Genomic DNA, 24,030 nt, shown 5'->3' with positions numbered 1-24,030 from the left:
AAAAGATCTGATGCAATTTTCTCGTAGATCCAACGGTTTGGGAGTTATTGGCCAAAAACGAAAATTTGGAAGAAATTGAAGGGGGTACCCCTTGGAAAAATCTCGGAAAAAAAAAAATTTTTTTTTGTTGGTTATTATTAGCAATGTTCTTCCGACGTCTGATTTCTTTTTAAAAAATGCGTTTCTAAAGTGCATAAACATTTGGAATTGACTGTATAGCCAATACATCCTTAAATGGTGTACCGTTGACAAATGACATACATTATAATCATTCAACTGCTAAACTGAATGTAAACGTCTCCCATGATTCTTTTTGTATCAAGATCAGCAAAATTTGTTAAACATCGTTAGACCTTAGCTTACGTGACTCCAAAGCGACTAGTGAAGATTCGATGATCCAGTTTCGATTATAGCCGTGAGGCTTTCTGTCGCCAATCGTTGACGATGTGGCAATTGTCCGAGCAAACATAAAACCTGATAGAAATGGACAAGTGGAACGCGAGAGTGAAATTTGTGGCGCGTTGCAAAAAGCGAAGTTCGAAATAAGATAGAAGAAATATCGTTTCCTGGTTTGTCAGTATCAAGGTTAACTACAAGAAAATCGGGGAATTGAGTCATCTCGAAAGGAGGAAGTATAATTGCACGACAATCTGGATCAAGTCTACGATTAGCGGTTAACGAATGGTTGTATCTCTCTAATTAGTAAATTTCGAATTTGATTTGATTTAAATCGTCGGCATTCGGTCACGTATTCTCGGGCGGGTCTGCCACGAAGTTTTCACTGACCGCTGGTGAACGTGTTCCCGTAGCATTGGGACTGGCAACCTACATTTAAGGGGAACGAACGATAAGCGTCATCCTACCCATCGACAGAGAGATATGTCCTCCGGCTGACGAAAATCCGACCTTGACGTCACATGCCCAATGGTCAAAGTTATTCTTTCTCTTAACGCCAAGTCCGTATCTGCTCTTTTAAATATACATTTAATTAGGAATTTAGCTAATCGTGTACAGTTATCTGCTTATCAAGTGGACAGACATTTCTCATTGTCATTAGACATTAATACTGAAAACAATTTGCATAATAAAGGTACACACCTGACTTGACGCAGTTACGGTGGACCACGTGGTTTTCTACGAAACGATCGTTCGGATCGAAATAGCCATAGTGACGAACGTGGACCTGAATGAATTACATTGACCTACTATCGATCTGGCCATTGGGCAGGTAGAACGCGGCGACCGGGTTTGCGCGCTCGATGACTGCCGAAAAGTGATCGCGTGGAGCAGCTCTCGTTCACGGAAGCCTCGCTCCTCCTTTTCTTTTTTCCACGGCCCTCGATACCCATAAAGGAAGAACGCGCCCGTTCCGCTCAAAGACAGCCTAGATATTAGGTACAATCGAGTCGCGGAACCGCGCAGCTTCTTCTCAGCTTATCTGCTTCATTTAATTTATTCCTTTGTACCGTTTTAATTTTCAAGCAGTACTGAATTAGAATTCCTCGAAATACCTAAATTAGGATTTGGCGTTTACTTGTTATATGGTAATTTTATTGGAAGGTTTAGCAAGATCGTAAACAGCGATAGGAAGATAGAAGCGATTCGGGCGAGTATCGCGAAGCTGGACACAGGAAATAATCATAGTCAAAAGAGAAACTCGACAAAGTAGGTGAAAGAATCTACTTGGCGTTCCCAAAAACATGCGTGTCGCGCAGAGGTCGGTTCGATAATACAATCGGAAGCGTATGCGTGACTCTTCTCAGCGAAAATCGTCGCGCCGCGCCGGTTGACTGAAAGTATTTGCACAGACGCGGTGCATCGGAACTGGTTTGCACGTGCTCGAAGTGAACCAAGCAACTAGGACACGTTACATACTATATCGGGTGTGTTAAAAAATATTCTGCGTACCCCTGTCCGGCGACACGTACGCGGATGACCATTCCGTTTCAGGTTTGATTCTGATCGATACCCTGACCAGAAATACTGCTAGACAGACTAATAACTGTGGAATGAAAAAAACGCTGGGGAGAACGTCGAGAGAGAAAATCTCAGGAATTCAGGAACATGGAATATAATTCCCACGATTAATTATTATGCTGAGACAAAGATAATAAACTACACTGTTTGCTTGTAATACTATGTAAATAGAGAGATACAGTCGAACAGCTGGTCGATGAACTGCAGTCGTTCTCATTGAGACTTGCGTAACGCTAATGACCCTCATTCATACAAATTGATTAAGAACTAAACGAACGTGACAGCTAATTAAAGATAAATATGAAAAACATAAATAAGAGTAAATTGCGTGTACGTAGACGTAATTATAACAGCTCTTCGTTCATCAGTAATTTGTAAGACGTTTCAAAGAACGATGGGAACACGCCGTTACACATTTTCAGACTCCTCCTTTTGTGTTCGTTTCCACGTGCGGTTAATTCCTATTATGTCAACGAAGGTAGGAGGATCGTGCAAAGATCCGTCACGGAGCGCGTGCTAAGCGCATAGGAAAGTGAACCGATTCGCGAACCCGTGGAGTGACACGTTCTACCTATTTCAGGCACGGTGGCAGAACTCGCTTCGACCTCTGTCGTGATTACTTTCGCCGATTTTCCTATTCCGTGATTCCCATTCATTGTTCAATCATTTGTGAATCGACTACTTAACCAACCGATGCTTAATAATTACCAGGAATTGAGCACATCTGTTAGCCAGTCTTCTCAAACGTAGTCGAGTCTTACTGTATAGCATAAATAATTTTGACGACTTATTGACGAGGAAGCAAGCAGTCGAAATTGCCATTCGCCTCGACTGAAAAATCCGACTGCCGTTATACCTTTTAAATCAGATCGCGTTGCCTCCGAAAATGCTACGTGAGACGAGTGCCAAGTAACTGAAGCTCGGGCAGAGATGTGGGTCAGCTATTGTGCAGGGTCGATTCTAACACAAATAGGCGGGTACGTGCAGCGCACATTTTCTAAGTGACTCGATTCCGTCGCGTACAGTTACCGAGCAATTATACCCTGTACGCGACAGCTTAACGCGTGCCACTAGCCTTAACTCGTAGAATCGGAACTGTTACATTAATTTCAAACGGTCGCTTTCGTACAGATTGATACGATACTGCTAGCCGTTTAAATGCGATTAGAATGTCGAAGCAGAGATGGAATCTGGATTTGATACGTGAGGGGCAGTATTGGGTCGCGAATTTCACTTCCTTACGGTCATAAGGTGTCTGAGGCAAAGAGAAAAACGATGATGACAATAAGTGAAGGAATACTAATTGGAGATAACATGAATAATTTATAAATTGCTCTCAACAGACATTAAACGTTCACCGACAATTAAATTCTTTTCTTCACTCGCCTTGAACTTGGAACGCAATTGTATAGCGCTTATGAAATTCGAAAGGACCCTCGAGTTTATAACAGAGGCCGGTCAATGGCCTTGGACACCTAGTGACATTGCTCTTCAACACGAAGCACAGTGGTCGGTAGTATAAAATCGTTGATCACGAGACATCGTACATACCTGTCGCGAACAGGTAACCCTTTCACCTGACGAGAGGCTTACCTGGTTCTTCGAAAGATCGCGCTACCGCTTTATACAACTCTGTTCAAAACACTGAGCCAAATGCCCAGATATAATTTTTTAAATTGAAAGAACTTGTATAAAAAAAATACACAGGATTTTTTTGTAACTGAGATTTATTTTCAAATACTGTAATTTAATGACAGTAAATTCCATATAAAGAGGAACTTTACGTAGTTGAACTTGTACTAGTATGCATATCCCTATTCAAACTTGAAATCTGTTCCCTCGTGGACTGCCACTCGTCGTTGTATACCGGATACGAATTACTAGCTTCATACTTGTTTGCTATGTAATTAGATTTGGTCGAAACGTCGGGATCTAGACTATCCCCATAACTAATCATTTCTCCCGAATCGGTCACGTAATCCCTTGGTCTCCCGTCTTGATCAGGATGCACTTCGATGCTGTAATCATCGGTTCCCGAGCGTAACAACGGTTCTATATCACTCTTATTATTCACACTATCCACGCTGTTACCCAAGTAATAACGATCCGTGTAGTTCCAATTCGGGTACGTAAAATTGAAGTCACTGTAAGGATATTCATGGTTAATGAAGCTCGAAGACTGATCGCTTTTAAGGGATGAATTCTTCAAGTCGGTTGTAGAACTGAGATCGCTGGTCATAAATCTTCTTCCGAAACTACGACCCCAGCCTCCGTAACTAGATGGTTGTCCGTAACTAGATGGTTGTCCGTAACTGCTGGACGGTGGTGGTGCACCGTAACTATCCTGAGGCGGGCCACCCCCGGTAGATTTAGTCAAAAGAACAATTTCTTTGTATTGGCCTGAAATAAATAAAGACTGTAATAAACTTGTTCATGATACTAATTATTATTTATGTAAGTACCTCCTCCGGAATGACCGCCGCCTTTCATATACTTTTGCATCAACATAGCCATTGACACCATTAAAGACATACCCGCCATCATCATCCCCTTCAACGTCGCGATGCCTACAGATTTTATTTCATACATGTTTATATTAAAGTCGATTTAAAAATAATTATGGCTAAAATTTCTCTACGTTACTCATTATTTTCATTTTAAGCATCATAAGTCCTCCCATTATCATCATTTTGCAGCCGCCGCCGCCGCCGCCACCCTTTTGGCCTTTCTTCCCACCGCCTCCGCCTCCGCCTCCGCCTCCTTTGCCTCGTCCTGGCACATGTAAATTAAAATTAAGTGATTTGGAATTTTAATTCTTTAGGCATTAGAAATGGTACGAACCTTCGACGAGTGAAGTTTCGTCCAACATAACGTCGATTTGATTCTTTTCTTGTTTTCCATTCCATCTTGGTAGAGTGATTCGTAGAGCAAACGTATCAAATATGTCATCGATACTTCGTTGTATATTCTCGTTACTCTCGTTAATGGATCTCGGACTGTTGACCACTCTAGTTTTCACTAATTTAATCTGTTGGCCCATTAAAAGTATCTCGTTTAGATCTCTGATGGACTCAAGGAATCGTCCGAAAAGATTCTTCGCACAGGTAAACGAAAAATCGATGATGCAACGGCCTATGTCCTTCGTTGGGAACTCCGGAAACCCGTCGTTTATCACGGAGTCGTTATTTGATGATGGTACTATTTTCACGTCCACCCTGATTCCATTCTTTCGGTAATCGAACACTTGTCGGCCGGTACTAACAAAAATTTATATATAGAAATATAAACTAGAGTTAATATAAATAGAAATATAGAATTAAAAATATGTGATAATAAAAGACAGTCCCATATGCCAGAAGCTATTATCAAAAATATGTAAAAATATATGGAAAAGTTTATGAAATATATACTATTTATTTGACTATATAATTGACATTGCAAATATTTAATTTTGCATAAATTTGCAGACCAGTTATTCGATTGTTCAGTAAAATAAATAAACTTGAAAGTACAATTGGTGAGCGTCGCTGGTGGAGACCTTGTTAGGGTCCAGCTTAGTATCCTTGATCGTGCCATCATCAGCGTGGCTTCTAACGATAATCGAAAGCACCAATATTGCGACGAACATCGGCCCACGCACTGCACGAACGATCCTCGGGATTAACATCAGTCAACACTCGTGATTTATCGTCGTCCGTCGAAAGACTGACTTCCTACAAATTGTAATCGTTTTTATACAACAAAATTTATGTCATTTCGTAGATTTTTGTTACACTCAGTCACGATTGTCATTTACTTGGCCGCTAGATAATAATAAGCTTGCCTCGTGGTTCCGCGCTTCCCTGTTCCGTAAAACAGGATGCTGCGCTTTGAGATTTCAGGGGCAGAATTAATGAGAGCTTCGAATCTGATACCAAACATTTTTGCTCTGTGGCTGATCTGCTTATTTTCATGTTTCCTGAGGATTCTTAAACTATTTAACAAATTACATTTCTTTTAAACTGTTTTTAGAAGCATTTGAGAAGAGATAAGCAAGGATGTTAAGAGGATCATGAAACATGTGGGTAAACTGATATGTACTATATATTTCTGTGAAGGGGATGACCTTGTTTCGTTTAGTCTAATGAATAATGCATTCATCTCGCAATTATCTATCTTTACGCATGCAACTGTGGTGAATCGCCTCTATTACTTCGTAAACTACATACATTTTAAATAGACATATGCAGTGAATCGAATACCACAGGATACTTCATCATTCCTCTAAAAAGAGGAACCAAACGGGACTGTTTTTTAAAAACATAATTTATTAAAACTTTACAATGCATAAATACATATAAATAACAAGTAGTAGAGCTCATGTACATGATTGGAAAATGATCTATGTGCATCGACGACCAGGTCGCGTCGTATCGCGTGCGCATTCGTTGGGAAGGTGTGACGGGGAAATAAATAATCGCTGACGCGCGGACATAAAGTGGCGGTGAGTAGACAAATCAGTAAGATGAAACGAGAGCAGGTGAAGGCGGCGTAAGTGGCGAAGATAGAGACAAGAAAGCGAAACAGATTTCGAAGTAGGAGGAGAAAGGTGTCGTAGGAACGGTGGATGGCTTCGCGAGGAGTAAAGTGTCGGAGCTAGAAGATGAACAGTAGAAGGAGGAGGAGGAGTTAGATGCGGATCGAATGGGATCGTGAAGTGTGAAGAAGAAAAAAGGACGGAAATGAACTCGGTGAGGTAGAGACGTGCTACTAAATCTCTCGCGTGCCGTCAGCTGCTCCACGCTGGCGGCTCCACCGATTTTAATTAATTATAACTTAGTTTTGCCGGAACAGCGACCGGCGGTCCCGCGCGTTTCCATACTTCAGGACTGCCTGCTGAACTGTATCATGGATCGTGTCCAAGGATCTTCCATAACCGGAGTGGCCGTATCCATGGCCGTGGTGCTCCTCCGAACTGTGCGTATGAGAGCTCGTGTACACCGGCTTGCTGACGATTTCGTAGGTGGTCTTCTTCTCGCCGTGGTGGGCGAGCGATTTCAGACCGACGATGGCAGACAGCATCAGAGCCATCAGACCGGTCATCAGAGCTTTGCCAGCCAGCAGGGCGAGAGCACCGAAACCGATTGCACCCAGGGTGCCCTTCATCATTAGAAGACCGGCCATCAGGCCGCCGCCACGATTCCCCTTTTTACGACCTGTGCAGTAAAATAATAAAACAGTTAATGGACATCTGTTATCAATCGATTGTAAATGCTTCTCTTACCAGTTTCAATGTTCTGTCCATTACTGAGACCGAGTTGCGCCATCGTCTCCTCGTTGAAGCTCCTGGCAGCCTCGAATGTCCTCGGATCGAAGAGCTTAATCGAGATCGAGTGGCTGTTCAGGTAACTTCCGACTTTGTGAACCAGATAAGCGTCGAGCCTCTTTTCCACATCGTTGGGGAAGTCTCTGGCCAGATTGGCAACCACCTCGGAGGGTGGGACGTTGGCAGATCCGTTCTCCTTGATCACGGATACTCCTGGCAAGATGTTGATGTCCTCCTGCTCAGACAGCCTGTCCAGGAAGGACACCACGTCCAGTTTGAGGCACGTGGCGCTGTAGGACTTGCCGCAGTCTTTGCTCAAATTCGAAGCCAGGGTCTCCGGGGATTCCTCGACCATCTGCTTCGACGTTCGTCTCTCGATCTCCCCGGCGACGGATCCGACGAGCAGCAATACAGGCAGTAACAGCAGCAACGCATGCTGACGCGACGATTGACCGTTCACAGCGAATCCCTTCATGGCCGAGCGCGAAGTTCTTTCGGTCCGGACGCGTGAAACCCTTCGATGTGGAGAGATCCTGGCTGGAGGAACGTCCGGCTGCGCGTTAACGCGATCAGGAATCGGAGACCCGCTGGCTGAAGCTGACGGACGAGACGCGTACCGTGCACTGGACATACCCTCGGATAGTTGCAGTATATATAGAGCGGGTAGTCCTTTTTCCTTTTTGCCTTTCGGCCAATTGCTCGTTCCATACATTCTCCTAAGCCAGCGCGCCAGCGACGGCCGCGGCCGTCCGGCCCGTCCGACAGGGAGGCGAGGGTCGCCGCTCGCCGCTCGCACGCGGCGAGAGGGAGCGTCAAATAGAGCGGAGCATTCGAATCTCTGTCGAATTCGCGGTGGAAAAAAAGGATGCCGGAGACGATCTAATGAGAGCGAAGCCTAGCTTCCCATCCGTTCCGTCGCCCATTCAAACGCCTCCGAGATCAGTGAATCTGGATCGAACTCGGATGCTGACTTCCCACGGTACTAATTATACGTCTCGGATTTGAAATCGGGGATGGTCCTCATGTGTATCTATTTTTTTGTCAATTTCAATCGTATGTTCTATGCAACGTGTGGATTGACGAGAGAAAAATAATAGAATTTGCAATAGTTATTCCACGTACCTAGCAATTTCATATGAATTCTAATTTAATAGTGCGTTGAAATTAGTATCACGAATGAAGCGTGGCGGGGATGGACAGACAGTCACGACGCGGCCGCGGAACCACTTTCGATCTCGACGACGAAATCGAGGGGGCCGAAAATGTCAGCCGGTCGGACCTAGCCCGAGCTTTCGCACCCACAGCCGGAACTAGGTCCGGGGACGGGACGGAAAAGCTGCGCGCGAAAGCTGTGAAAAGGCGGAAACCGCGGCGGGCATTATCTCCCTCGGCTGAGCGAGACGAGACGGAGGAGGCCTACTTTAAATTAGTCCAGTTAGGAGATTGGGTTTTCGCGCTCCACGCTCGAACGACGCGCGGTGCTACACCGCGAGACGGATCTGATGGCGAGAAAGTGCGGACAACTCGCGGGCAATTTTCGCGGCCGCGCTTAATGCGCTTCGGGAATTGCGCGACGATTTCCAACTCTCTGCTCAGTCACTTCGTTCAACACGTCCGCAAAATAATAATGCCTTCGTAATTGAAATTGAGGCACTTTTTAATTATCATGATTGCTAAATGTTAGCAAGCAAGATTTTATTAAATGCAACATAAATGCACGTAGGTGTCAAGTGTTTGTGGAATCGGTCGCTTCTCCTTGAAGTAGAGAAATTCCATACAGTGCAATTTTCAAGCGCAGTAAAATTCGCGACGCGGACGTTCACGGGCGTTTCACGCGCTCGCATGCTCGGTCCGAGCGGCAGGTGTGTCAGAAAGGAACGGATTAGCCTTCTTCTTCAAAGAGGTATCCATTCCGCGACTTGTTACTTCCTTTTACCGGAACGCCTTCCTTTCGTTAATAATCGCGCCTATCACCGCCCGGCTGTTCCTGTTTTCGCGAGCATACTCGGTCAACCTCGCTTGACATTCCAGCCGAGAACTGTTATTTAATACTTAAGCAAATTGCAGTGAAACAGCCTAGTAATCAAACGGGAAATAAATATATATTATTTACTGTTTGGACGGACGATCGAATTGACGATGAAAAATGTAACATTGTGGTTTTCGCGACGATTGTCAGGACATTTCAATCGGTAATCGATAGCACGTGAACTGTGCCGCAAGTGAAACGTGAATGGGTGCTCCTCATTAGAGGAGGGGAGACAGCCGTGAAAGTGGGAAAGGATTAGAAAGAGAGAAAAGATGAAGTTGGCGATGCTATCTTTTTTGAATGACTTGAATCCAAGAGAGACAGCGTCGTTACATTGAATTTTTCTCTTTTTCTATTCATATATATTGCTCTTATACGCGATCGTATGGCTCACCTACTCTAATACAGCATCTCTATGGTGCTCCTCCCTTCCCCCATAACTGTTCCTCGTATACTGTTACTGTTACTATCCTACTAATATGTTTGATACGCAATATCGAATGCATGGAATCGTGCACAGAGTCTGCGAAAATTCCCTTAGCGATCTCTCCCCTGGCGATCATTTTTAACCCGCTCGACAGGCAGGACGAACGAGTGGCTGTAAGAAAATAGAAATGCCGCACGTTACTCTACTTTCCAGCCACCGCGAAAGCGAAAATTAAAACCGAGCACCAACGATTTTACGATCGATTCCCGATTTCCTAAGTGCCCCTAATAACCTCGAACCTCGTCCGTGCGTTTCTCCGCCGCGTCAATGATATAACAGAATCGATCTGCTTTCGATCGGTTGATTTGAAGGAAAACGGTATTTTTCATGGTCATAGAATGACACGAAGGGGTTAATCGATGAAAAGTTTTTAGCCAAAGAATAACTGCATTAATGTTTGCGTCGGGGTTAAGAAATGTTAACTCGTTTCCTTTTTGCAATTTTATTTTCATTCTCTTTTTGTTTAAAGTTCCGGTCGTTTGGAACGCTATTGAATTACGGTTAACTCATTTTTAATAAGAATTGAGGCATTCAGGGAATGTTATGAAAGCTCAATGGGTGATTAGGTAGCTGGAGAATTGAAGATCAGGCGGATCTTGGTGAGCGGCGCTGTTAGGAAAACCGTGTCACTTGAAACGAGGTGCAGCGTGTCTGGCTATGATGGATCATTCTAACGCGGCAAGAGTAACTATGGCAGTTCTTTTATATCCTAATCCTACTATTTCTTTTCCATCAGATTTAAAATATAAAACACTGTCCTTTCTTTCCTCTTTTTGAACTTGCATGTATAGTTGAAATTCAGGTATTAAGCGCAAGCAAAAGGGAAATCGATTAATCGAACGAAATTATAACTTATGTTCGTATGAATTCTCGCTTATTTCCTGCGAATGCGGTCGCGTTATCCAGAATTGGGTAAAATAAGAAAAACTTAGGGTGCATCGAAGCCAGTCGCTGACCGAGTGGCTGAGTAGACCTCATTAAGTCGAGAACGTACATCCGTTATACAGTAAAAACGCAGTGCAACGTATTCCCATTTTTCCATTTCTTCTTAGATCCGACCGACTAATATAAATGCTACTGTCCAAAGCTAATTAATTATTGCTCCTCAAAGAAACTGAATTGATTCTAATTAAAAGATCGATAAAGATACATAATGATACGTTATACGTTAATCAAACGTTAAAATAGTTGTCAGAAGCTACTCGAAAAACGATCACTGTCGATTCTACAACAACCACCAGTTTTCAAAAGAGAGAGTTCTATTTAAAGTGCCACGAAAAAATGATTTTTCAAAATGCTCGAAGTATTCGAAAATCGAAAGAACTTCAATAACGAAGCGTGCATTGATTCAATAGCTGCTCTTCGTTCGAAGAATTTCGGGCCATTGACGGTGCTGTCCTCTCGATCGGCCGGTTTATAGCGGAGGTCTTCGCCCTCTCCACTCGATCACAACTGATACCGTTACTCTCGCCGGCTCTCTCCCCGGCGTGAGGCGCGGGCGGAGCGGGAGTCGACGTCACACGTGGAGGCAATGACCCAGTGCTCTTGATCTTGAGTATCCGCGAGAGGGAAGCGGTTACGGCCAATCGCTGCATTTTCTTACCCTTTCTCCCATCGCGCTGACCTCCATTCCTCCTTCCTGTTTCCACTAACACCAACGCATTCCCCACCTGTGGCTCGTTACCTACCGCTGTCTCTCCGCGTCACGGGGCTTCTATCTAGGTCGATAACCTTCTCCTTCTCGCAGTAAGGTAACCTGCTTACCTCGCAGTTATAGATTTCCAATTATTTATTTCATTATCTCGAAGATCCGCTCGAGCGGAGACCGCCGGAAAGGAAAGTGTCTCGTGTTCGAAGTGAATCGAAGGGCGAATCAAAACACGAGATTGTATAAAAAAAAGGGCGTGATTTATTCAATGTAATGGAAAGAACAGAGGAGACAATAAATAGAGCGAAGGGATGAGGGGATGAGTCATAAATAAACGATTAAGTTAAGGAATCTCTTGATAGGGGTATTGTTCCGGGCCAAATTCAGGGGCCCAACCTCTGTAGGGTTGATTCGCTTCTTCCTGCGACCTGTGCCAGTGGTCGTGGTGTACTTCCGGCTTCACGATTCCGTAGGTGACCCTCGCTGGGTAAGGGGGTGGTGGTGTCAGCAATGCCTTGAGGGCGACCGCCCCGGATAAAAGTAGAGACAGGAGACCTGCGCCGAGTCCTTTAATTCCTATCAGGCCGATCAGAGTGATAACGATTGGTAGGACGATCAGTGCCTTCAATTTCAGTGCTAGTAAAAGCGGCAGCACCATTTTCTTCAACTTCGTTCGGGCTAAAACAGAGAGAAATAAAATTAGGATGATAAAGCGTGTCCAGGGAGAGCTTGAAATTCAAAATCGTCGTAATTCAGAAAATTTTTAATAAATCCGTCGATAAAAAATATCAGAGAATTCGTGTGTTCACAAAAGGAATGTCTATTAATCTGCCGAATTTTGATGGATTCAATGAAACGCTAAGTGAAATTGACGAGGACGAGGAGAAGGGGGATTTAGGAACCCTCTAATGGGCACTTATCGGCAGGTATCTACTTTCTTCGACATGTGGCACTCTCGTTCAAGGTCCTTGTTCGCCATGGACGCGGCGGTTCGTCCCAGAAACCCGGAATCCCGTCGACGCGACGGCCCACTTTAATCCCGATCTCTGCTACGCCGGTTGTTTTCGCGGATGCGGAGGAAGTGGGACGGCTTTCTATGCTCCTTCCTTCCCTCCCTCCCTCCTGCCTTCGGCGTTCTCTCTTTTCGTTAGGCGGCTCGTCGTCTTCCGTCGAGAGCCGGAGAAAAAATTCGTGGAAATTTAGGAGCCGCGAAAAGAGGACGAGGAAAAGAGGTGCCGAGATACCGATCGCATCCGATCCCTCTCCTCGCACTGTTCAGAGTCCTACTTTCCAGCCAATCGTTTCACGGCTTCGTGGCTTACTTCCGTCGTATTGGAGGCTCGTTAGAAAGGCGAAGTACTATAAGTTCGTGGACCGTGGACCGGTTCATTTGCAGCAGCGACTTCGAGCGCGATCTCAGCCACCAGAATCTGTTCGCGAACAGTTCCTTGGACAGAATTTCACGGCACTGAATCGCGCAGAAATCTCATTGACAATCCCTCCCTCTTTACTTCCAGCGTTTCACGCGTCGGCATTCGAGGCGAGCCACGAATGCCGAATATTTGGGTCGATATGTAGGCTAAAGGAGAGATCAGAGGAATTCTTGTCGCGAGAAGCTCTCCCGAATTTTCTTTTTTATTTCCCTTTTCATAATATATTTCCTCTTTTTAAAACAAAAATGTGTATATATATTTCTTAATTACTTGCTTCTTTATTTCTTTAATCTGTAAAATTCTATTCTTCATGTTGAAAATAAATAGAATACTATGAAAGTAAAAGTGAGTTGAAGATGATGACATGTACATAATATTCATAGCACATGTTGTCAATTCTTGGACTCCATTTTAACTGCAATTAAATGCAAATAGCATTGTTGCATACCAACGATATTTAGAATTTAAGTTAGAGATACTTATCTTCCATACTTCATACAACAGCATACACGCTTCTGAGAAGCTAGCCTTATAAACTATCCAGCATGTTATTTACTATTTTAACATGATGATAACTTAGACAAATAATATTGTACACGAATTATCTTTTTATGGTGTACAAAATTAATTAGATATTTAGTACGTTAGTCTTACCTTCGGAAGCTCCAGTGGTCAAAGCCCTAAGCTCGACGTCGACATCCTTGCGACCCAAAGCTCTTCCCAACATGTCCACGGAGGATCCATCGCTGGGCAGGTGCACGTGAATTCTTCTGCTCCTCAGAAACTGCTCGATCTTGTTCACTAAAGGATCCTCGCTAGAACGCCCAACGTCGTACTCCTGTTCCACGTGCATTTTCTCTAAAGTGATCATGTCGCCGTAAATTTGTATGGTGTCCTTTCGGTTCAGATCGTCCATAGTCTTCGTCAAGTCGATTTCCGCGCTTCTTGCGTCTTCGGCCGCGACGAACGCGATCGCGAAGATCGCTACGCTCGCGATCACTATCTTCATCCTGAATATATTGACTCGATATCGAACGATACGGAGGCGTCGATTTTGACTGTTTCGCCCCGGGGCAAATTTTCTTTTATATACGACGGACCCTGAACAATGGTGGGGCCCAGTTTGAACCATTTGGCAAGCAACGTGCAAGGGCCGCGGTGTGAAGAATTTTAATTTCCAACGTGTCACCAACTCGAAACGCTGCACTACGTCCCACCGTAATGTGACGTACCGTCTGGTCGTAGAAACTAATTTTCCTTTTCAGCGCGATCACTTTCAAACGTGCCGTCGATTCGATCTATTCGCTTAACTAATTTTCAGACATAAAATATTTACGCTTTTGTTCTTTATGCACAGGAGAAACATTTAATTAACAGCATCCACTTCGTTTTAGAATTTGAATAGAAATACCAAAGGATTATAATTTGTAGGGATCGTAAAAAAGAATACAAGATTGTTATTGACTTCTTAAGGCATTATACCTTCCTTCTTTTTTAAAAGTTATGCTTCCCAAATTTTGTTTACGAATCAAAGAATGTGAATTAACAATGGTGACTCGCTACTTTGCATAAAGACGAGTCCCGTTTTCCACGGATGACAGAAACAACCAGAAGCATTTGTTCATTGATAGCGATACAATAGCGAGTTTCGAGCGAGCGAAACGCGTGCGTCGAACAATGGCAGAGAGGCCACTCCCGACGTACATCATATTCACGAGACGGAGCCGATAATAAGTTTCTTGGTGAAAATTAGATTTCCGTGTCTGTTGGCGCGCGTGTGACACGGAACGGCATGCAAAACCGAGGCCGCCGTGTCCCGAATCTGTTTTCGGTCGAAGTAAGGATGGGAAGAAAAAGAGACGGAAGAGCCGGCGGGCGACGAAAGGGGGAGGAGAGGCCGAGAAAAGAGGGTAACAGGTGGGAGTGCAATCGAAGCGTGATACGTACGCGTCCGATCGGAATCGCATATGAGCCAGACCGATTGTCGGCTCGATCCACGAACATGTCGATATTTCACAGTTGGTGAGCGCTAATCACGTGTCAGGAACCAAGCCGTTTTCTATGCACCTTCGCGCCTCCTCATGGCACGCGCATAAATAATTCCTTCGATTTAGAAATCGCCCTTGCTTTCGCTGCGACCTCGCGCATATAATCGAATGAAACATTGTTAACAATTTTTTAATACAAATAATTTATTGACATTGATCGTGTAATAATTTACTGGTTCATAATTTAATCGTTTAAATATTAATCTAACAGTCGCGAGATATGGCCTCGAGGTAGCCTGGATTGTTTCGTTCGCCACCGGTCGTAATCTCAATGGGCTTCGTTCGTGATCGGCGCCTGAGCAGAGTACGCCATCGAATGGGCGTCGATCTTTCCGTTCTCAGCATCGAAACTCCTCTTGTAGTAACCCTGAGACGGGCCACCGATCCCGGCGTTCGCCGGCCAGCCTTGGCTGCCACTGTCTACCCATCCGGTGGATGGCGATGAATTCTTACTGAAGAAGCTCGCCGCGCCGGAGCTGCCGTTACCGAACAGTCTCTGGAAAGCTAACACGCCGGCCACCAGAAGGGCGATCTTGCCTACGAAGAGTGCCTTCGCCACCAGCAGGCCGAGACTTCCAATAACGATGGGTACCAGGGCGAATAATTTCACTGCCGCCGCGATGATCAGTGGCAGTGCCACTTTTTTCAACTTGCCGCGACCTGGAAATAGTTAAAGGCTTGAGACTTAGCTAATCAGACGCTTTCGTATAGGAATGCGACTGTGTAATTTTAAGATGGAAAGCGAGTGTAGTGCGAGGAACGAGTTTATCCGGAACAGGTTACCGCGTATACATAGATATCGCGAAGGTGAAAGCCTTTCTGTGTAAACAGTTTATCCGTTCGTACGTATATATGAGTCAACTTACACGCGCGGTGCGCCGGGACTATGATCAGGGTGGGAAGACACGCGTTACGTAATGGGAGCGTTTATAGGATGGAAAGTCGTGCGTAAGTGTCTCGTATACCTTCGTCCAGAGCTCGAGAAATGGAACCTTCCTCGGGTACGCTCAGCTTCAAGCTGTGCGACTTGACGAAGGACATGGCCGATTCGTACAGCATCCCGATCAATTTCATGGCTCGCTCGGTCGTGTCTCTCGGCAGCTCGTTCATTACCTCCACTTCCGTTTTCAAGTCTTTCCCGCTACGTTCCACTGAAACGATGAATCGTCTATTAACTTCGGATCTCCAAGTGGACCGAGGGCACGATAGAACTCGAACTCACTCGGTGTTTCCCTTATGAATTTTACACCATCGATGATCTCGATGTCGCTCGACCTGGCAGCTCTGTTCAGCGTGCCAATGGTCTTCACGAAGATGCAGCTGAACAACGCGTTGTCTTCCTCGAGGCAATCGAGTTCGGTGTTCAGAGACTTGTTGTCAGGGCCCGGCGCGGGTATCGCCATCGCCGACGTGGCGAGAAGTCCCAAAATCAGCAACTTGTTCATCTCGACGATTTTTCGTTTCTGAAGCGCTTTGGTCACGAGAAGAAACGTCCGAGAGGATCCGGATACACGTCCCGCGGGAAAATTTTCGGAGCAAGTGTGATCCGACCCTCTGTAGCTTCTATCTTTATAGGTGTACACCGGCTGAGACCCTCCCCAATAATCCCCACTCTCTCTAAAACGATGATGACGCGTGCGACAAACGCTAAGGCACACGAGCCGTCATCGATGGTACACGCATACACACGCGTCGTTTGCCCACTTCCTTCGTCGGACCTAACTTTCGTCGATAATTTTTTAAACAAACGACCGACCGGCTGAAACTGGGCAGACCCTAGCTCGGGCGATCTCCAGTCTCGACTGGATTTAGACGACTAGGGGTGACGATCAATGTTCAACATTCTTTCCGATTCTTAAATCATAGAATCAAATTATTCGACGATAACTAATTAGATTCTGGTCGATAATTATGTTAAAAAATCTGGCAATGAAATTGCCATGTAGACTTCGATTCCCCTGGAGCCAGACGTGCTCCGGGTTTTCTGAATCTAATTCACCTTAATCACCTCAGGCATTCGCCCTGCCCTTTTCTACGAGCCCAAAAATATACCGCGTGGGACCATTCGGGACCGGTGCACCGAGGTACGCGTCCACGTGCAGCCAGCCGGCTCACCTTGACCCAGAGACGCGGCCGTCGGTCGTCTGAATCCGTGGATTACATCGTCGACGAGTTTTCTGATATAACCCTAAACGGTTTCCCTTTTGTTCTAACGCTATCGAGAACCTCTGTCATGTAAACGCAATCATTTTCTTAATTCAATTCAGACGTCTGCGTATCTTATTTTTGTGGGTTATGGAATTTTTCGTGTTCTACGAGTTTACCCGCGACTCGCTGCGTCGGAGGAAACTCTACTTTCTCCATTGTTTGCTCTGTCAATAACTTTAGATAACACGCGTAGAACGTGACTGAATGAAAACGGGTAACAATTACTACGGGTGTACTTGCTGTCAATATTTCTCTTGCAGTCATTCGGTTTCAGCTCTCAAATTATGTGCCAAAGTAAACGCATATAACGATAGCTGTCCTCTTTTTAATAAGAATCCACCGCGAATTCCTGATTCGATGATAAGTAGCCCGCAGTCATTCGCTCGTCAAACAATGCGTACAAATTATGATTTTTTTCTTCATATGGCGCGTGTCTCGAAATAGCGACCGCCTTATTCGCGGGCTCTGCTCCATTGTCTCGCGATTCGGGTCTCCTTAAATATTTAACAGCCGCGCGCGGTACTTTGTCATCTCCGCGGTGTAACGGTGCTCGAACGATTTCACAAGTTTTCGCAATCGACTACCCAGGGTCTATGAATAATAGTTTCAATTGTACCCGATACAGATTTAGAACAGCTTATTTCTGATAACAATTCCATTATTTTTTTCTGAGTTTTAAACAGCTAATTGAAATTATCATTTCTTGTAGATCATATCATCATAATCTTAATCCCTTACTGATTCATTTCATCTCTTTTGTTATATGCATTCTTTCAATTGTCAATATTATTATTATTATCATTATTAATAAATCATATCTTGAATATTACAATAATATCATTTGTTGGTTTATACTCTTGGAATGTCATGAATGTGATATGTTTGTCGAAAATAGAAAACTATGGGTACGAGGAAGGTGGGGAGAGACCCGGAATAGTAATGCGGAACGCTAAACGGAGAAATTTTTTAACGACTACTCACAGTGCTTTCAACGATGATTCAATTTCGAACGCTCTTGCGTCCGCGTTACTTTCTTCTGATTGTTTCCGTATGAAATTTACAGGTTTCATTGACTCAATACGTGACCCCTCAATATGTAAATTAAACGTTCTTTAAGATTAATGACCTGAATAGACGTATTCTATTCCTCATAACGTTGAGTTAAATAATTATTATTAACGAAAAACTGATTTAGTCAAGTGTTTTTATGACGAACCACCAATAAAAATCATTTATGATCGATTTTAACGTTGGATTCGACGAGCTTGTCAGTCATGATACCTGTCACGCAAGTTCATGATCATCCTCGGAATCCGAGACGAACGAACTTTCTCTCCGCGAAGAAGCGACGCGATTGCGTAACTCCTTAATCGAAGAGCAAAGCGGAATAAATTAATCGACTAGTATTTACGCAAACGTTCTTTCACGAGATTGAAAATGATTCGCACCTGCAACTTGTCATCGTTTGAAAACACTTTCCATTGTTTATCATTCCTAACTCTGCGTGACTAAGTAATTAGCGAGTACCGTTTGCGTTTGTTTCAAATAGTTTCAAGAATTCAAGAAGCAGTAAATCATTCGACGTATAGGAAAATATATTTTATTTCTGCTGTTGTAAAAGACAGGGATGAAAGGAACGAAACCTTTTTGCAATTTTTCAACACGAATCTTTACTTCCTTTTGCGTCGTTCTCTATAATATTTATAAGGTTCGGTGTCCGTCATGTCGTCCACAGCGTCGAAGTAGTCCTGCCTTTTGTATTTATTCACCGGCACGTTGACCACCTCGTAGCTTGTCCCGGAATGGCTTTGGGCGACCTTCTTCAACCCCACGATGGCAGCTAAGATTAAGCTCATCAAGCTGAGAACCACCGCTTTACCGCTTAAGATCGCTAGAGTCTTCAAAGCGATCGGCAGGAGAATCGATTTGATCAACATGAACCCCACGATCAATGGAATGATGTATCTGTTCAATTTGTGCTTTTTCTTTTTCCGAGCTGCAACAGAATTAGTCCAAGTGCAATCGAATCGGTACTAAAATATTTAATAGACTCGACTGGCGTGAACCGGAGTATCGTTTCTGTGTCATCGGAGATGCACTAAATAACGCGGGACAACGAAAGCAAGAAGAGGAAACCCTCGTTATTAGCTCGCGAAATAAATGAGGTAATAAGGATGAACTGGAGTGGAAAGAATTTATGGCCTTTGCGCCGATTCACTGTCGTAAATGATCGTGCATCGCGTTATTATGAACACGATACACGTATCGAGTCGTCGCTAACAAGCCTAATAGCTGATCAGCGTGTTGACCTAATAAGGATCGATTCGTGCACCAGTCGATAATACGAATCGTAAGGATATTCAAGATATTTGAAAGTTGTTTAAATTATTGCAGATTATATTACATAAATAATCCCATTCCTCATTCCCTCATTCATTAATTAAGTCTAATAAGTTTGATGTTTTTTGGAATTAATTAGTAATTTGATTGTCGTACCTTCGAAGGACGATTGCGTTACGGGTAGGACAGCGTCTACGATATTGAGGATCCCATCACCGACCCAATCCCCAGGATGCCTTGAACTTTCCATCTGAGGATTCCATCGTTCCTGCATCGTGGTGTGTTGCGTGTTTTCCGTGGCCGTCAACAATGGCAAGAAGATCAAAGGGTACAGCAGCAGCATGCTCCTATTTCATTTGACAGTTTCCCTTCACTATATGAAAACGTTCTACAAATAAACAGCGTCGCACGCACTCGTGAAGAGGATCGAATGTCACTGATTCACAGAGGATGTAATTAATGTGGGAACGTCCAGGACGGAACCTGTGCAGTCGGCAAATGAAATGTTAACTGACATTCGCCCTAGGCCGGACTATTAGTTTATATATAGGTGGCACGTGAAAACGTCCAGAGAAGGAGACCACCATCTAACTTGGTACTGACGCGTGACGGAGGATTCGTCGTCCATTCCCGTCGAGTCGTTGAGCTGATTCCTCTGTTCTCTCCGATCATTGGACGGCCGCCGTCGTTACCGGTCATACCAACACCGGAACGCTTCCACCCTACCGAGACCGTAGATCCATCGATTATTCGCGACAATCCACCGCTCTGGCTCCCCGCTTCCATGGAAAGCGTTGCTTCACACTTAACGAGCTCGCACACCCGAGCTAATCTATTAATCATTAGCAGAAATCATTTATATTATACATTATATATCATTTAAGTATTAATACTCAGGAATCGATGAAGATTTCCTCTTTGTTATAAAAAAAGGGGTAATATTGTATAAAATTCCAGATCAGATTTTTATTAAAAGAGAACAAATGACGAGTGTATTTTACAACATCGATCGAATATTGCCAAAAAAAGTGATGACATCTCTGAAAATCCATGAAATCAGATCGTTCTGTTTATCAGGCTACTTCCGATGGTTCTCGCGATGTCGCCGAATCGAGTTCACGTTCCTCGCTATTTAAACGCGCTCGAGACGCGACCGTTATCCTTCTCTGAAGACAGAACGACGCCATCGATCAATTACATGTGACATGCGACTCACGAAACAAAGAGCGAACAGAAGACCGCAATGATGACAGTGATTCGCGGACCTAAACATTTCGTTTCCTCGTTTCTTTCCATTATTCTCCCCTGGCATCTCGCTCTCCCTTGTCCCGTTTCTCGCAATTATTCGCGTCTCCTTGTATTCAGGCAGGAGGCCACGAAATCGTCCTCTATCTCTACGCGGAACGTAACAATGTGGCTTCAGGTTTCAACTGCCAGGTGAATAGAGCTACACGCGCACTGTCGACTTCTCCAGTTATCTAAATTCGTAACGCGACGTTACTGACCCGTAGGGTGATAAAAATATGAAAGGGTTTAATTAAAAAAGTTTTATTTATGTCCAATCATCTAATTTAAACGATCGTTCATTTCGCAGTATATTATAACCGATACAGGGTTTCTTTAACGGTACACCGCGATGATAAAAAAAACTAGTAAATATAGATATAATGGGATATGGGCACTTTTTATGCTATCGGAAGCAATACAAAAGAGGGTCTAGAAAGTATGTTTATCGTCGAAACACAGACCTCTAATTAACGATACGTAACGCGATCGATGCAAAAATTCAGTTTTCAATAGAATGCGGGTCATATTTATTCTGGGACTGGAAAATCGCATTGCGTGCAGGTCGATTTCACGAGGAGTGGTGCCTCGTGCTGCAAATTACTCAATAATGTTCTCCAATTCTTTATTTCCCGTCCCTCCCTCCAATAGTACCGCAGATCCCATATTAGACGGATTAGTGGAGGATCGGCTTTCGATCCTGTACCGCGTTCCATCGCCGATTCAATTGTCATCGGCCCGGTTAGCAGCGCAGCGTAACTCAAAAATCATCGTGCATGCCGCGGCGTACCTGTGATTGCGGGCGGCACCCCATGCGCTCGCGTTTCCTTCCTCTCGGCGAGAGACGCGCGCGCGCGTACTCGCGCGAGGGGATCCCGTTCGACAATATAACCTGACACATATATTCGCCTGTCGACAATTTGGATCACAGTGGTTACCGCACGCATATATTGCCGTCACGTCGCCGCGGTGCTCATTTTTCACGGACTGTCGATCCTCCTGGCAACTGAAGCGTGCCGCAGCGGCGTGGTAACCCTCGTCGGCCCCCCTCGGATCCTCCTCCGTGAATCAAGACCGTATCAGTCAGCTCGCGGTCGCTCGCTTCTCCAGTCACTCGTTCAACTGGGATACGTCCATTCGTTATTTGCATTCGTCTCTCGTCGTGTCGTCGCGGTTCTCGGAAATTGCCTATAATAATCGTCGCGAGGGACCCGAGGAACGCACGAGCGGCTGCGGACACCGGAGTCCTCTCGGCGTGGAATCTGCCGCGGTTCCAGCGTAAGTTACCTACGCTGCAGAATTTCTAAATAATAGCTTTAATAAAAAAAGATGACATAAATTAAAATTGACTCGATTCCATCAGGTAGAATCACGAAAATTGTTTCCTATAGTGAATTCATTCTGGTTATCGCCGAACTATCCTACTTCTATCGTTTCACGCTTCCAGGAACATTGAAGCAATTAAAGAGTCATGGTGCGCGCAGCAGTCGGACCGTTTGGATCATTGGAATAGGTACATCGACTAGTGCGACTGAAAGAGAAACTGTGGAACGCGATTCGAGGATGTGATTGGGAGTCGAAGTTGATCGTGGACAGAATTCACGTTCGTGAACTCGCGAGGATGAGGTCGAGAGTGAATCTAGTCACGATATTGTTGACTCTCAGCTGCGTGATTCGCATGCTGGAAGGTTCGCGGTCCGAGGAGAAACACAAGACGTTTCCGGTCGCGAAGAAGCCGATCAAAGAGGTTCACCACAAGGTTGCACCTCAAAATACGGTTGCTTTGCGCGGAGAGGACAAAACGAAGGTGGTGAAAACTTTGACGAGGAACAATGGACTGGGTTTATCCAAGGACTACCTTTACAGACCAGGTAAGAAATAATTCAATCTGTTCGTGTCAATTATGTCAATTTATTCATGAATTTGTACGGTAGTCAACGTTATTTATTGGAGTATTTATTACATTTCTAATACGTTAGGTAGAATATAGTAAGTCGCAATTATTAGTTAAATACAGGAATGTTGATCATTCTAAGATTAATGTTAGCAAATAATCAATTCGATCGATCGGAGCATTTACCCCTTCCACGGACACGTTTCTTTCAGAACGTCCTCGCCGAAGGAAACGGAAGATGGATCGTACGATGATGGCGCTGCTGATGGCCTACAAACTGAAATTCGTCGCGTTGATCCCAACCCTGGTCGGAGGATTGATCCTGCTGAAGGCTACCGCGTTGCTTGCTGGATTCTTCTTCGCGTTGTTCGCCGCGGTACTCGGGTTGAAGGTCAAGAATTGACCCGACGGTGGCACGAGTCGCGAACGAAAAGCGAGGCTCCCCAATCGATCGATCATCGCAGTTTGTACGTTTCCGATCGCGGAAATCGCGTACATCTCGCCGCGGTTCACGCGATCATGTTTAACCCTTTTAATGCCGACTGCAAAAATTGTAGTAATAATAATTAAACTCTTATAATTTCATGATAAAATGTTTTACAGCCTATAATCGTTCTTAGAATTTAAACTGCTTAATAATAAATTTATTTTAAGACAGTTCTTTCGGAATGCGAATAGTAATGGCGCCATTGTATGTGCAACGATGTATCGTCGTTGGCACTAAAAGGGTTGATAATTGTAATGCATATAGATATTATGTATCCCGTTGTAACGAATGAACAAGCGATGAAAATGATTAAACGTCGTCCTAGAATTTTTGTTTATCCACGAGGCACGCGCACGATCTGAATCGTCAGTCTTGGTCCGTTCGCGAGACTCGTTGCAAGATTTAGAAGGGTTAATAATAAATATGGTGATCAGCAATAAATAATATTACGTAACAAAAACTATTCTAAACAAGAACGAGTCGAATGGTTGCGAAGAAACGATTGCGGATTTTCAATTTGGAAGTCGAGGCTCTCGTCCCTTCGCGTTTGCGCGTCGTCTCGGAGGCAACTTATATATAAATGTCGCGGCTCGCATCAGTGCCGTTAGGAAATCGCGTGCACGGAACGCTTACTTAGCTATTATCGTCTAGGATGGTTTCCCGGTTGACGAAGAACGAAAATGAGTGGCAGCTTTTGCGAATACACGCGGATTGTCATCTGATATCGACGTCCGCCAGCGAATGCGACATGCGACCGATGTGACGCGCCGTTCTCGAAGATCATCGTCGCGTCCGCTTCGCGTGTTCAGTCAACAATTGTTTTGCTCGCTTCATCTACGGCGATTTCTAACAAAATTTATAGAAAACAACGGAAAATAGCGGATATATAA

General features: G+C 44.4%; 5 protein-coding genes across 6 annotated transcripts; 1 reads left to right on the top strand and 4 right to left on the bottom strand.

Moving 5' to 3' along the window:
- Positions 1-6,792: 6,792 nt before the first annotated feature.
- On the bottom strand, positions 6,793-7,757 carry Osi16 (DUF1676 domain-containing protein Osi16). The gene is made up of 2 exons (XM_018035973.1): positions 7,241-7,757; positions 6,793-7,172 (listed from the first exon to the last, which is right to left on the bottom strand). Exons 1-2 carry the CDS (start codon positions 7,755-7,757, stop codon positions 6,793-6,795), a joined length of 897 nt encoding a protein of 298 aa, XP_017891462.1.
- Positions 7,758-11,789: 4,032 nt separating this feature from the next.
- Positions 11,790-13,888, bottom strand: Osi15 (DUF1676 domain-containing protein Osi15). The gene is made up of 2 exons (XM_018035972.1): positions 13,534-13,888; positions 11,790-12,124 (listed from the first exon to the last, which is right to left on the bottom strand). Exons 1-2 carry the CDS (start codon positions 13,886-13,888, stop codon positions 11,790-11,792), a joined length of 690 nt encoding a protein of 229 aa, XP_017891461.1.
- A 1,307-nt stretch (positions 13,889-15,195) lies between these two features.
- Osi14 (DUF1676 domain-containing protein Osi14) lies at positions 15,196-16,372 on the bottom strand. The gene is made up of 3 exons (XM_018036027.1): positions 16,150-16,372; positions 15,893-16,078; positions 15,196-15,587 (listed from the first exon to the last, which is right to left on the bottom strand). Exons 1-3 carry the CDS (start codon positions 16,370-16,372, stop codon positions 15,196-15,198), a joined length of 801 nt encoding a protein of 266 aa, XP_017891516.1.
- A 2,433-nt stretch (positions 16,373-18,805) lies between these two features.
- On the bottom strand, positions 18,806-19,762 carry Osi13 (Protein). The gene is made up of 2 exons (XM_026819213.1): positions 19,632-19,762; positions 18,806-19,131 (listed from the first exon to the last, which is right to left on the bottom strand). Exons 1-2 carry the CDS (start codon positions 19,747-19,749, stop codon positions 18,806-18,808), a joined length of 444 nt encoding a protein of 147 aa, XP_026675014.1. The 5' UTR covers positions 19,750-19,762.
- Positions 19,763-21,793: 2,031 nt separating this feature from the next.
- LOC108631846 (uncharacterized) lies at positions 21,794-23,449 on the top strand. Of its 2 annotated transcripts, none has more exons than XM_018036014.2 (3): positions 21,794-22,037; positions 22,207-22,630; positions 22,866-23,449. In XM_018036014.2, exons 2-3 carry the CDS (start codon positions 22,381-22,383, stop codon positions 23,054-23,056), a joined length of 441 nt encoding a protein of 146 aa, XP_017891503.1. In that variant the 5' UTR covers positions 21,794-22,037; positions 22,207-22,380; the 3' UTR covers positions 23,057-23,449. The 2 variants fall into 2 exon arrangements, with proteins under 2 accessions (XP_017891503.1, XP_026674972.1); XM_026819171.1 differs by having other exon boundaries at positions 22,036-22,122.
- The last annotated feature ends 581 nt before the right edge of the window (positions 23,450-24,030 follow it).

This window comes from Ceratina calcarata, unplaced genomic scaffold (genome assembly GCF_001652005.2).
Source record: "Ceratina calcarata isolate Rehan_Ccalc_2016 unplaced genomic scaffold, ASM165200v1 scaffold97.2, whole genome shotgun sequence".
In the NCBI taxonomy this organism is placed as follows: Eukaryota; Metazoa; Arthropoda; class Insecta; order Hymenoptera; family Apidae; genus Ceratina; species Ceratina calcarata.
Note: the sequence above shows the minus strand (reverse complement) of the source record. Positions and strands in the feature narration are given on the sequence as shown.